Raw genomic sequence first — 15,234 nt, 5'->3', positions numbered from 1 at the left:
ATCATGTGCAATTTATAGTACTGTGCAATCTTTCTTTAAAGTTCTTTAAAACCCACACTTTTTTGTATATAGATGTGTATATGTTTATTTGTAAATACGTTTATACAGTATATACCGATCAGCCATAACATTTAAACCACCTCGTTTCTACACTTACTGTCTATTTTATCAGCTCCGCTTACCATATAGAAGCACTTTGTAGTTCTACAATTACTGACTTTTTTTTAGCCTGTTTTCACCCTGTTCTTCAATGGTCAGGACTCTCCCAGGACCACTACAGAGTAGGTATTATTTGGGTGGTGGATCATTCTCAGCACTGCAGTGACACTGACATGGTGGTAGTGGTGTTAGTGTGTGTTGTGCTGGTATGAGTGGATAAGACACGGCAATGCTGATGGAGTTTTTAAACACCTCACTGTCCCTGCTGGACTGAGAATAGTCCACCAACCAAAAATATTCAGCCAACAACGCCCCGTAGGCAGCGTCCTGTGACCACTGATGAAGGTCTAGAATATGACCAACTTAAACAGCAGCCATAGATGAGCAAGCGTCTCTGACTTTACATCTACAAGGTGGACCAACTAGGTGGAAGTGTCTAATAGAAAGGACAGTGAGTGGACATGGTATTTAAAAACTTTGTCTGATCCACTCATACCAGCACAATACACACTAACACACCACCACCAGGTCACCTAAGAAGGATGGGCCCTGCTGAGTCTGGTTCCTCTCAAGGTTTCTTCCTGTAATTTTCAGGGAGTTTTTCCTTGCCACAGTCGCCCTCGGCTTGCTCAACAGGGGGTTTTTGTATCTGTTGGTCCTGGATTTTGTAAAGTTGCTTTGAGACCATGTCTATTGTAAAAAGCGCTATATAAATAAAGTTGACTTGACTTGACACCATGTCAGTGTCACTGCAGTGCTGAGAATGATCCACCACCCAAATAATACCTGTGAGTTCTATTCTATTCTATTCTATTCTATTCTATTCTAAACTTCATAATTTGTTCAAAAATGTTACAAAGGTAGTGATAAGTACAAACAAGACATGATTTCAAGATGTGACAGTTGATGATTTTCTAAAAAATTTTACAGAAGTAATAATTTCTAAATATATAGTTATACAGTTGTGATTTTAAACAAAATATGCTGATTCATATAAAACTGTCAAGAAAGATATTTACAAAAATATTAGATGTGATGACTGACTTTCAAATATTGAAATAGATTGAGATTAACAGAAATAAATAATGTTGCATGTTTAAATACATTTGTCTCCTACCATGGTAAGTCATTGTTAATAATTATTGTGAGGAATCACTAACATGTGATCAAAGATAAAAGATATCCTTTATTTGTCATATATACATATACAGATGTACAGTACAATGAAATTCTTTCTTCGCATATCCCAGCTGGTGTTGGAAGCTGGGGTCAGAGCGCAGGGTCAGCCAACTTACGGCGCCCCTGGAGCAGACAGGGTTAAGGGCCTTGCTCAAGGACCCAACAGTGGCTACATAGCAGAGCCAGGATTTGAACCGCCAATCTTCCGGTTGATAGCCCAAAGCCCTACCCACTAGGCTACCACAGGCCCCAGGCAGTCTCTTCACATATATGAATATTTATTATTATTATTATTATTATCATTAAAGGTGAACTGTGCAACTTTGTTATTCATGAAGTTTGTATCAAAAAGTAGCCCTTCGTATTAGTACCCTTGAAGTAGCTCTCAGTTTGTATTGTCTTAACATATGCCAAACAGTAGATGACCATCAAGATTTTTTGGATAATATTCTATGGACTGATAAGTAAAAAATGGAAAATTCTGGACAACGTCAGTTATTACATCTGGCATACAACACATTTCACCATAAGAACATCACACAGTGCCTATAAAAAAAATCTTCATGCCCCTTTGAAACAGTCACTTAGACATCAAGTTTGTTCCAAAGATGAAAAGAACCATCCAGACATGAAATGTTTAAAAGCCAATATCTGTCATGAAATGGGGATGCATCAGTGCCCATGCTATGGGTGACTTCCATATATTTAAAAGTACCATTGACATGGTGGCATATATAACAAGAATTACTCAAGAATTGGATAGAACTTGGCAGCATCATTTTTCCCTTCAATCTTGACCAACAGCCCAGTTCCTGCTGAAGAGAAACATTCCCATAACATAATGTTGCTACCACCGTAGGTGGTGTATTTTTAATGGTGTGCTGAGTTCAGTCCAGAATGTTCAATCTTGGTTTCACCTAACACTAAAACACGGAACAGCCAGTTTAATTTTGAAGTAATCAAAACAATTTTCAGGTGTGGGCTAACCTGGCATAAGGTGATCTAGAAGGTGACTGATTGTACCTGACTAAGTTTATAATGGTTTATAATGACTTCACAGTTTTTTGTTTTATCTTAACCTGGTATTTTCTTTCTAAATAAACTTTAATAATTCATAATATTTAAAAATGTCTATAAATGTCATTTCTATTTATTAATGACTTTTAAAAACCACGTTTTAAAAACTTTGGGGCATTTTAAAAATTGCAATAAAGCAAGAAATATTTGTAATCTGCCATTTGTTGATTTTCTTTACCTTTAATTAACACAAATTAAAAATGAATTTTAAATGTTTTCACTTACCAATTCTTTTTATTACATTCTGGATTTGCCTGCAAGTAAAAGAAAGATCCACTAAAGGCTCATGGCTAAAGAGTAATGACTTACCACTAAATGGGATACAAGCAGAGTAATAACAATGATTGCCCTGTTTCAGAACTAACTGCTAGTGCCTGTCCAGCCACTGTACTTAGGTATATGTATATATGACAAATAAAGGCTTTTTTCCTTCTTTCTAATACAAACCACATTTCCAGGAAGGTTGAGACATTAAAAAGAAGAATATGTGATTCGTTAATACTGTTGAATCTTTATTTAACCATTAACCCACAAAAATACATAGAAAAAAGATTTTCAGTGCTTTCACTAATCAACTTCACTGTATTTCATAAATATTAACATATTTAGAATTTAATGCCTGCAACACACTCCAAAGAAGTTGGGACAGAGGCATGTTCGGCACTGTGTTCCATCAGTTTTTTCTTTGTGTAAATACTTCTATCACAAATCACTCCTGCCATTCTACACCACCTATTTCACCCTGCCTGCACTCTCTTCTTCACCACTCTAAAATATTTATTTACTGCTTCCCAAATACAAACAAACACTGTTACAGAATAACATGGGCAAGATTGAGCAGCTGATGCAGGAGAGACACACCATGGGTACCAAGTCCTACAGCTGCCCAGCCCTGCCTGATGAATCCAGCGTGCCTCGCTTGAAGCAAAAACAGCACTGAGACAACTCTTCGGCGGAGTTCCAGCAACAGCGGTACAACTGCTGCTGCTTCAACAGCAGTATCGTGGGAAGGGCGAGTGGCTGGTTGTGTTAGCGGTGGACCTGCTGACTGTAGTCTGTCACGATTACACCCAGTTTCCTGGGCAAAGTGCTGGATGAGTTCCTCAACACACTCAGTCTGGAGGCACTGCAGTGGTATATACAGAGTGCCAAATTGGCTACACTTAGGACTACACCATAATCCTATTAACAGGTGTGCTGTCACAGAAAAAGAGGTGATGGGAGAGGCCCTTTGTTGCTGGAACTCTGCCGAAGCATTGTCTCAGTGCTGTTTTTGCTTCAGGCGAGGCACGCTGGCTCCGTCAGGCAGGGCTAGGCAGGTGTAGCCCTTGGTACCCACCGTTAAGACTTTTCCTCTCCTGCATCAGCTAGCCAATCTTGCCCATGTTGTTCTATAACAGTGTTTGTTTGTATTTGGGAGGCAGCAAATAAATATTTTTATATTGTTTAATGAGAGTGGACCCTCCCACTAAAGCTTGTGTGTTGGCAGTGTAAGAAGAAAGCTCACACAGGGTTCACACCAGTGATGTTGATGTTCGGCCCAGAGCGTTGCACACCAGTAAATTTGGCATTTGGGTTGCCGCTTGATTCTGGGGAGTCACAGACCACTTGCGTGGATTATGTGCGGGAACTGAGTGCCAGGACGAACGAACGATATGAGTGACATGCTAATTGTTGACGTTGTAGTTTATTCCCCATGACCGTGTTGTTAAGTGTAACTGCCTCTGGTAGAGGTCGTTTTTTGTACCTGTTCTTTCGCCCACTGATTTACATCTTTAATAAAAAGAGCAAAATGATTCCTTCGGACTTGTCTCAGTGTGGGTCGACGCCACACATGTACAGTGGTGTATAGTAACGAAGTAATAATACTTCGTTACAGTACTTAAGTAGTTTTTTGAAGTACTTGTACTTTACTGGAGTATAAAAATTTTCGGCAACTTTCACTTTTACTCCACTACATTTTCTAAAGAAATTGTGTACTTTTACTCCGTTACATTCGCTGTATGTAAATTCGTTACTCGTTACTACAAAATGAAAGGTAAATGATGTGAGATGTGTGACGGACTGCACGCTGGTTTGGCGAATCTGCGCTTGTGAGTTAAACACATTAATGCGCATGTGCAAACGTTCTCTAAAAGCTATCGGAGTTTTCTAAAAGTGCGTCGTTCACCCAAAGACACGCAAATATGGACATTTCAGAAGCTCCAACACACTGATGTAAGTTAACAATGATTAACAAAGTAAAGCTGCAAAATCAGCGGTTTTTAAATATTATTAGCATTAACATTGTTCAGATATCTACCTACCATTTTTACCGATTACATTCGAACCACAAATAAAACGTTTCATAAATCATTAAATTTGTTTGGAATTCATTGACTGCAAAACTCATGAAGACACGTCCATTATTTTTAAAAACTCACCTACGGACAAATATTTCCTCAGATAACTTCTGTATTAGACCAGTATAGGAGAGATTCATGGTGCTGAGGAACATGCAGCACGTCTTTAACCCTTTAATCATCTCAACAAGAACTCAACTTATCCAACTTATTATTCATGATTTTTCAGCTGTTGGCTTCAAGTTAGAAATGGTGTTTTCTTAAAGTAAGAATACCAATATTTTTTTTGTTTAACACATGCCATTCAGTGAGTAGATACGGCCCCAAAGAATATTATTTAAATACAGCTTATTTTACTCAAATATTTTGATTTAAATTAATGGTAGAACAGATCATTAAAGGGATAAATGTGCCACACGTTTTGTTAAACTCTCCTGAGTTTTGCTTTAAATTAATTATGCCAAAATAATTTTTTTGTTATTGAAATATACTACCCAAATAAAAAAATGGGACAGTATAGAAAATGCAAATAAAATAGATGCAGTGTTTCTTACATTTACATCGACTCACATTCTAAAAACGTTGGAGCAGGAACATTTAGGGCTAGTAATAAGTTAAAAAAACAACTAAATAATGATGTGATTTCAAACAGGTGATGTCAACAGTTGATTATGATCATGAATTGGCACAAATCATGTTCAGATGAAAGGAAGAAAACAGGTTAATTGTTAAGGTGGTTTACAGGCTTAAAAGAACAATCTTTATATTTAAAATGATCGCTTCCATTTACACTAACAACATTTACTTTTACTTCTACTTATAATACTTAAGTACATTTAATATCAAATTACTTTTGATACTTAAGTACATTAAACATCAGATACTTTTAGACTTTTACTCAAGTAATATTCTAAAAGGTGACTTTTACTTCTATCAAAGTAAATTTCTGGTAAGATACTTGTACTTTTACTCAAGTATGGCCCTCCGGTACTTTATACACCACTGCACATGTAAATGCCGACAAGTCGCCTGGACAAGATGTCTCCTTATGGTTAAAGAAAATGTTTCACCACGATACATATAAAACCAACAGCTTTTATTTTGAAATGCAATCTCGAACGCGACCGGAACTGGACTTTGCCTGCCGTTGCTCGATATTTCTTCTTGGCATGTGTCGCCTTCTGTTGTCGTAAAACTGTAAGTGTAGTACGTACACGAAGGTCAGAATTACATGTGATATTGTCCTAGTTAACACCTTATTTAAATCTCTTGTAGAAGAGAAGAAGTAGAAGAAGTGATGGATAATCAAGGAGGCTCGACTGATCCACAACTCCAGCACTTTATTGAGATTGAGTCTCAAAAACAGAGGTTTCAGCAGCTGGTTCACCAAATGACAGAAGTGTGTTGGGTAAGGGAAAAAGATAATTAAAAATTAACCTGGAATGAGCGTAAATGTACAAATTAAGCGGTTCTTTCTGTTCACGGTATTTGCGACATGTACTTGGTTCTCTGGCGAAATGTATAACTAGTAACGTAAGATCACAACATTCTAAACATTTTGAATTCTTTACTGGACAACGAAACAAAGAAATGTTTCTACTTTTTGTGACTTATAGTGTTCTTAATTCCACTATCCAAATATGACCACTTTTTGAATTGTTAGTATTTTGTTAAGTATTTAATAGGTTGTATGTCTCGCAGACATTACAGTTTTTTTTTTTAATTGTATATTTATTTATATGCAATTATTTAAGGTAAGTTTAATGTTTTTTCTTTACATTAAAATGAACAATTAATGACTTAGTGATTTTTTTTTAAAAACACAATGATTAACTTATTTACTTATACTATAGGACTGTTGGCATGTTTAACACCGTGTTTTATCACCTTTCCTAATAATTAGACTTTTTAATGGTTTGGGAACTGAGGACACTAAATGTTGCAGTTTTGCAAGTAGATTTTTTTCTCTTTAGCTGCTCCACAGTCCATGGCCACCCTTGTCTGATTCTCCTCTTCATGCTGCACCATACATTTTCAGTAGGAGGCAAATCTGGACTGAAATGTTTGCAGCCACTGTTAGGCCCTTGAGCAAGGCCCCTAGTCCTCTCTGCTCCAGTGGGCGCCGTACAATGGCTGACCTTGCACTCTGACCCCAGCTCCCAAACAAGCTGGGATATGCAAAGAAAGAATTTCGTTGTACTGTACACCTGTATATGTATAAATGACAAATAAAGGCTATTCTATTATATTCTATTATACAATTCATGTCATTTAGCATGGGACTTTTCATTTTTGTATAGTAAATAATATAGTGATGTGAGGGGCTCCAGGGGCATTGTCTTTTCAGGTTCAGAAATTCAGGTTCAGGTCAAAAAATTCAGGTTCAAAAATTCAGGTTCGGGTCAGGACACATCTTCCTCCTTTTCATACAAGCACACACTGGCTACTATTGCTTATTGTTTTATTGGTATTTGTAAAGAGATATACTGATGCTTAATTTCTTTGTTACAAGGCATGACAGGTGAAGCACCAGGTAGCGGCCTAGCCTGTTACGTTTGTTTTTCATAGGGCTACCCTGTTAGCATCCATGTTACATTCACTTTTCATATATTTCAGTAGCATGGCAATTATGTTATTATCATTCAAGTACATTCATGTGCAAGAGTGGTTGTGCACGTCGGCTGACCTGCCACACAGGTCCCGTTAGTTGCATTTCATTTGATTTAGTGCAGTTTAGTATGTAAAATGTTGTGTACAAATCATTGGATTCATAGTTTTGATATAAATGTTTAAATATGCCACTACTTTCTGTGCCAACATGTGACATGTTGTGTCGTAAAAACGTTTTGAGTATAATATATATATATATATATATATATATATATATATATATATATATATATATATACTGTATTAACGTAATCCAAATAGAATGAGATTAAGAGTAAACTGTAAGCTGGCCTGGTTGGGCTAACAGGCTGGTTAAATGTTTTATGAGCTAAATTACTGTAAAACTGCAGCATACAAATAAAAAATATGTTATGTTAACATCCCATCGAGATGATAGTTAAAAACGAACGTAAAAACTAGGCCACTACCTGGTGCTTCAACTCGCATACTTTGTAACCAAGAAGTCAAGTATCAGCATATCTATGTACAAACAACCAATAAAACAATAAGCACTAGTATTTGATGTGCACTTTTATAAAGAGGAGGAAGAATAAGCAACTTAAGTTGGAAACGTTCCACTGGCATGCTCTTGTGCCATGGTCATGAGAAAGAAGCCAGCTCAGAGATGTGTCGTGTTTGGCCAAGTAAGAGTTCGATTAGATCTACTCTTGTTTGCTTTTCCCCAGTACCATCAATACAGGTCCTTCTCAAAAAATTAGCATATTGTGATAAAGTTCATTATTTTCCATAATGTAATGATAAAAATTAAACTTTCATATATTTTAGATTCATTGCACACCAACTGAAATATTTCAGGTCTTTTATTGTTTTAATACTGATGATTTTGGCATACAGCTCATGAAAACCCAAAATTCAAAAAATCTCAAAAAATTAGCATATTTCATCCGACCAATAAAAGAAAAGTGTTTTTAATACAAAAAAAGTCAACCTTCAAATAATTATGTTCAGTTATGCACTCAATACTTGGTCGGGAATCCTTTTGCAGAAATGACTGCTTCAATGCGGCGTGGCATGGAGGCAATCAGCCTGTGGCACTGCTGAGGTGTTATGGAGGCCCAGGATGCTTCGATAGCGGCCTTAAGCTCATCCAGAGTGTTGGGTCTTGTGTCTCTCAACTTTCTCTTCACAATATCCCACAGATTCTCTATGGGGTTCAGGTCAGGAGAGTTGGCAGGCCAATTGAGCACAGTAATACCATGGTCAGTAAACCATTCACCAGTGGTTTTGGCACTGTGAGCAGGTGCCAGGTCGTGCTGAAAAATGAAATCTTCATCTCCATAAAGCTTTTCAGCAGATGGAAGCATGAAGTGCTCCAAAATCTCCTGATAGCTAGCTGCATTGACCCTGCCCTTGATAAAACACAGTGGACCAACACCAGCAGCTGACATGGCACCCCAGACCATCACTGACTGTGGGTACTTGACACTGGACTTCAGGCATTTTGGCATTTCCTTCTCCCCAGTCTTCCTCCAGACTCTGGCACCTTGATTTCCGAATGACATGCAAAATTTGCTTTCATCCGAAAACAGTACTTTGGACCACTGAGCAACAGTCCAGTGCTGCTTCTCTGTAGCCCAGGTCAGGCGCTTCTGCCGCTGTTTCTGGTTCAAAAGTGGCTTGACCTGGGGAATGCGGCACCTGTAGCCCATTTCCTGCACACGCCTGTGCACGGTGGCTCTGGATGTTTCTACTCCAGACTCAGTCCACTGCTTCCGCAGGTCCCCCAAGGTCTGGAATCGGCCCTTCTCCACAATCTTCCTCAGGGTCCGGTCACCTCTTCTCGTTGTGCAGCGTTTTCTGCCACACTTTTTCCTTCCCACAGACTTCCCACTGAGGTGCCTTGATACAGCACTCTGGGAACAGCCTATTCGTTCAGAAATTTCTTTCTGTGTCTTACCCTCTTGCTTGAGGGTGTCAATGATGGCCTTCTGGACAGCAGTCAGGTCGGCAGTCTTACCCATGATTGCAGTTTTGAGTAATGAACCAGGCTGGGAGTTTTTAAAAGCCTCAGGAATCTTTTGCAGGTGTTTAGAGTTAATTCGTTGATTCAGATGATTAGGTTAATAGCTCGTTTAGAGAACCTTTTCATGATATGCTAATTTTTTGAGATAGGAATTTTGGGTTTTCATGAGCTGTATGCCAAAATCATCAGTATTAAAACAATAAAAGACCTGAAATATTTCAGTTGGTGTGCAATGAATCTAAAATATATGAAAGTTTAATTTTTATCATTAGATTATGGAAAATAATGAACTTTATCACATTATGCTAATTTTTTGAGAAGGACCTGTATAACCTAAACCTGAATTTCTGAACTTTTTTTACCTGAATATTTTAGACCTGATTTTTTCCCCTGAATTTATAAACCTGATTTGTTTTTTTTACCTGAACTTGATTTTTTTTTTTATATCTTAACCTGACTTTGCAGTGAAAATTTTTAATACTGTTAAAATTCAGGTTTTGGTGACACTGATTTAACTGGTGAACACTGATTTAAGTTGCTCTGGATAAAAGCATCTCCTAAATGTAAAATGTTAGATTTCTTTTAATTCTTTTAACTGCAGCATAGTATTCTGTTTGTTGAGAACTTTAAATCAACTTTTGTCTAGTCTAATTAAAACTAAATTTGGTTAAGTTAAATAAGTAAGTAAGGGAAGTAGTTTATTATTTGGTATAAATACCTTTTTGTGATGTGTCCTTAAATGCAGTAAAATAGTAATAATGTTTTTTATAAAATTTTCTTTAATATATATGGTATATTCTATAATATTCAGTGGTACCTTGAAACTCGATGTCAGTCGGTTCAGGGAGTGGTCTTGAGTTTAAAAGACATTAAGTTTCAAGATATTTTTTCCCATAAGAATGGGACCACAGCCTAGAGTATGGGAAACCTGTTAATGCGTTCCATGGTCCCGTGGAACTGCATATATTTTAGGCTAATGTAAAATAATGGGGTTGTTTTTGACAGTTATACACTGAACATTACACAAATATAATATACGAACACTGAAATACAACTGGAAACAGTTACAAATTAATATAAAAATACAATAAAACCTGCACTTTACCTTTACTTGCTTATTGTTTCCTTACACTTCTTAATTCTGGAGATGGAATCTTGGAATATTGTATTCTGTTCAGTATTCCACACATAGGAGATGCAGATTCGACTCTTATTCGCACTTTGATGACGCTTCACCGCACAGCTCAAGCCGAGCGTTGAACAAAGTGGCTATTTATTGGTAATTTGAAATTAAATAAACATAAAAAAAAAGACATCGAATTTAAGGAAAACATCGAGTTTAAGGGCTGTAAAGAATAACCTGAGTTTTCTGAATCCCTGCTTATCATCTTATGACAACTACACTAATGTCAGCAAAATCTTTAATATACAGACAGCATTTTAATGTGTTTAGCATGTTTAGTTAACCTTGTAATGAACTGTTTGCTATTTACTTTGTGTAAAAGCTCCATTCTAAATGCTGAACTGGTTTTGCTTGTGAAGTTTATGTCCATCTTACTGTGTCTTACTGTTCGTGTTTGCTGTGCTAAACTATTGATAATCTACAGGGGTTGGACAATGAAACTGAAACACCTGTCATTTTAGTGTGGGAGGTTTCATGGCTAAATTGGACCAGTCTGGTGGCCAATCTTCATTAATTGCACATTGCACCAGTAAGAGCAGAGTGTGAAGGTTCAATTAGCAGGGTAAGAGCACAGTTTTGCTCAAAATATTGCAATGCACACAACATTATGGGTGACATACCAGAGTTCAAAAGAGGACAAATTGTTGGTGCACGTCTTGCTGGCGCATCTGTGACCAAGACAGCAAGTCTTTGTGATGTATCAAGAGCCACGGTATCCAGGGTAATGTCAGCATACCACCAAGAAGGACAAACCACATCCAACAGGATTAACTGGACGCAAGAGGAAGCTGTCTGAAAGGGATTTTCGGGTGCTAACCCGGATTGTATCCAAAAAACATAAAACCACGGCTGCCCAAATCACGGCAGAATTAAATGTGCACCTCAACTCTCCTGTTTCCACCAGAACTGTCCGTCGGGAGCTCCACAGGGTCAATATACACGGCCGGGCTGCTATAGCCAAACCTTTGGTCACTCGTGCCAATGCCAAACGTCGGTTTCAATGGTGCAAGGAGCGCAAATCTTGGGCTGTGGACAATGTGAAACATGTATTGTTCTCTGATGAGTCCACCTTTACTGTTTTCCCCACATCCGGGAGAGTTACGGTGTGGAGAAGCCCCAAAGAAGCGTTCCACCCAGACTGTTGCATGCCCAGAGTGAAGCATGGGGGTGGATCAGTGATGGTTTGGGCTGCCATATCATGGCATTCCCTTGGCCCAATACTTGTGCTAGATGGGCGCGTCACTGCCAAGGACTACCGAACCATTCTGGAGGACCATGTGCATCCAGTGGTTCAAACATTGTATCCTGAAGGCGGTGCCGTGTATCAGGATGACAATGCACCAATACACACAGCAAGACTGGTGAAAGATTGGTTTGATGAACATGAAAGTGAAGTTGAACATCTCCCATGGCCTGCACAGCCACCAGATCTAAATATTATTGAGCCACTTTGGGGTGTTTTGGAGAAGCGAGTCAGGAAACGTTTTCCTCCACCAGCATCACGTAGTGACCTGGCCACTATCCTGCAAGAAGAATGGCTTAAAATCCCTCTGACCACTGTGCAGGACTTGTATATGTCATTTCCAAGACGAATTGACGCTGTATTGGCCGCAAAAGGAGGCCCTACACCATACTAATAAATTATTGTGGTCTAAAACCAGGTGTTTCAGTTTCATTGTCCAACCCCTGTATATTTGTAATCAATTATTTATAATAAGTGGTTATCGGTTAACCCTTGACTTATGACGTTATTAGTAATAGCCATAGCCTAGTGGTTAAGGTACTGGACTAGTAACCAGAAGGTCGCTGGTTCAAGCCCTACCACTGCCAGGTTGCTGCTGTTGGGCCCTTGAGCAAGGCCCTTAACCCTCAATTGCTCTGACTGTATACTGTAACTGTAATGTAAGTCGCTTTGGATAGGCGTCTGCTAGATGCTGAAAATGTAAATGCTTCTGTATGGTCTTTGTATTTAATAATGCATGAGACCATTTTAATATGAAACTAAAAAAAATGTGCTTATAGTTTGAGGTGACACTAAAAGCTTGTCAGGTGACTGTGAATTTGGTGATTGGTTTTTGGTTAAAACACTTGATCTTGATGTAGCCAAATGTAGCTTGGATGTTTTTTCTTACCACCCCACCCCACAGCCCAGAGTATGGGAATATAGGAAGAATACAGGAGTTTATCACATGTAGTACACAACCAGTACTTGCCAGAAATTCCAGTCACTCCTTGTTGCTGTAAGCCTCTTCAGAATCAGAATCAGAATCAGAATCAGAATACTTTATTGATCCCAGAGGGAAATTGCGGTTTTTTACAGTAGCACCCATTTATGTCAAAATAATAAACACTCTACTCTCTTAAAACAAAGAAAAAAGAAGAAAATTTTAAAGTTAAAAAGTTATATACACACAATTAAATAATTAAAATGCTTACGTTATTATAAATTGCCCATGTGAAAAATGAGTATTGCACATATGAAAAAACTGAACATTGCACATATTAATACTGAATATTTCACGTATGAAAACTGAATATTGCACATATCAAAACTGAATATTACACAGATAAACCATAATGTCACACATTAAGGGAGGAATTATAGAGTTTGATGGCCACAGGTAGAAAAGACTTCCTGTGGCGCTCTGTGGTGCATTTTGGTAGGATGAGTCTTGCACTGAATGTGCTCCTTTGTCTCATCACCGTGTCATAAAGTGGGTGGGAGCCATTGTTCATAATAACCTGCAGCTTAGACAGCATCCTCCTCTCCGACACTGCAGTGAGGGAGTCCAGCTCCACACCAACAACATCACCGGCCTTGCGGATCAATTTGTTGAGTCTGTTGGCATCTGCCACCCTCAGCCTGCTTCCCCAGCATGCAACAGCATAGAGGATAGCACTCGCTACCACAGACTCATAGAAGATCTTGAGCATAGTCCGGCAGATGTCGAAGGACCTCAGGCGCCTCAAAAAATAGAGCCGACTTTGGCCCTTCCTGTAGAGGGCATCAGTGTTCTTAGTCCAGTCCAGTTTATTATCAATGTGCACTCCCAAATATTTATAGTCCTCCACAATGTCCACACTCTTGACAGGCTTTTTAACATCTTTTCATCAATTTTGGAGGGATGTCTGGTTCTCAGTAATGTCACTGTTGTGCATATTTTATCCACTTGTTGTTGACCATCTTCGCTGCATTAAATAATATAATGCGATGCCTTATTATATTATTTACAGGTGGCCATAATATCTTTGTATATTTTGTGTGATGTTTTCCTAAAACATTTTATAATATATGAGCTTTTATTATTTCTTTGAGCCTCATAGTGATTTCTTTTTTGTATAGGAGAAATGCATGGATAAGCCAGGTCCAAAGCTAGACTCAAGGACAGAGGTCTGCTTTGTAAACTGTGTGGAGCGTTTCATTGACACAAGCCAGTTCATTCTCAACAGACTCGAACAGACTCAGAGGACAAGAGGTGCCTTCTCAGAGACTATAACAGATTAGCCAGGACCTGAATGGATGGTTATCTTTTTTACTCTAGTTGTGAAGCAGCTGTTATTAAAACAAGACATTATTTTTATTCTTACCATCTGTCTTATTGTTGTATCTGGTTGATATCTTGTTAAGCCAATACTGGTTTTGCATCAGGGTAAATAAATATAAGTTGCATAAAAATGTAATTTATGGTTTTAGTCTTGTCAGTTGCAAGAAAAAATGTCACAGCTATTTTGTGAAACAACTTTTTGCTACATAATATCTACATAATATCTACATAATATCTACATATCTATTTTTCTTGCATAAATGTACAGTCAAGCCAGAAAGTCTGCACAACCCTTTTCATGTTTTATTACGTTACAGACTCATTCTATAGTAGATCGAGTTCATTTTCTGCCTCAAACATCTACACACAATCGCCAATAATTATGAAGTGAAAACAGGGTTTAGAAAATATGCAATTTTATTTTACTGACAAATCGTTTATTTAGGGATTACATATCTGTACATACCCTTATACCTAATACTTGGTTGATGCATCTTTGGCAACAATAACTGCTTCAAGCTGTCCTGGGAAAGAAGCTACAAGCTTAGCACACTTGTTTCTGGACATCTTTGCACATTCCTTTTGGCATATCCCTGCAAGTTCCGTCAGGTTGGATGGGGAGCTTTGGTACACAGCCATTTTCAGCTTCTTCCACAGATGTTCGATTGGATTCAGGTCTGGGCTCTGGCTGGGCCACTTAAGGACATTTGCAGACTTCCTCCGAAGTCACTCCTTTGATCTCTTGCCTGTGTGCTTCAGGTTGTTGTCATGTTGGAAGGTAAACCTTTGCCCCAGTCTGAGGTACAGAGAGCTCTGGAGCAGGTTTTCTTCAAGGATCTCGATGTACTCAGCTGCATTTATCTTTTCCTCTATCAGGACTAGTCACCCCAGTCCCGCTGCTGCAAAACATCCCCACATCATGATGCTGATGCTGCCACCGCCATGCTTCACTGTAGGGAGGTTATTAGCCAGGTGATGAGCGGTGCCTGGTTTCCCCCAGACGTGACGCTTGGTATTCAGGCAAAAAAGTTCAATTTTGGTTTCATCAGACCAGAGAATCTTCTTTCTCATGGTTTGAGAGTCCTCTAGGTGCCT

The 15,234-nt window shown here is 38.4% G+C and overlaps 1 protein-coding gene across 1 annotated transcript; it reads left to right on the top strand.

Moving 5' to 3' along the window:
- Positions 1–5,881: 5,881 nt before the first annotated feature.
- On the top strand, positions 5,882–14,275 carry LOC134308127 (mitochondrial import inner membrane translocase subunit Tim8 A). The gene is made up of 3 exons (XM_062990662.1): positions 5,882–5,954; positions 6,033–6,165; positions 13,938–14,275. The coding sequence occupies exons 2-3, from the start codon at positions 6,055–6,057 to the stop codon at positions 14,097–14,099; spliced, it is 273 nt and encodes a 90-aa protein (XP_062846732.1). The 5' UTR covers positions 5,882–5,954; positions 6,033–6,054; the 3' UTR covers positions 14,100–14,275.
- The last annotated feature ends 959 nt before the right edge of the window (positions 14,276–15,234 follow it).

Source organism: Trichomycterus rosablanca, unplaced genomic scaffold (assembly GCF_030014385.1).
Source record: "Trichomycterus rosablanca isolate fTriRos1 unplaced genomic scaffold, fTriRos1.hap1 scaffold_77, whole genome shotgun sequence".
Classification (NCBI taxonomy): domain Eukaryota; kingdom Metazoa; phylum Chordata; class Actinopteri; order Siluriformes; family Trichomycteridae; genus Trichomycterus; species Trichomycterus rosablanca.
Note: the sequence above shows the minus strand (reverse complement) of the source record. Positions and strands in the feature narration are given on the sequence as shown.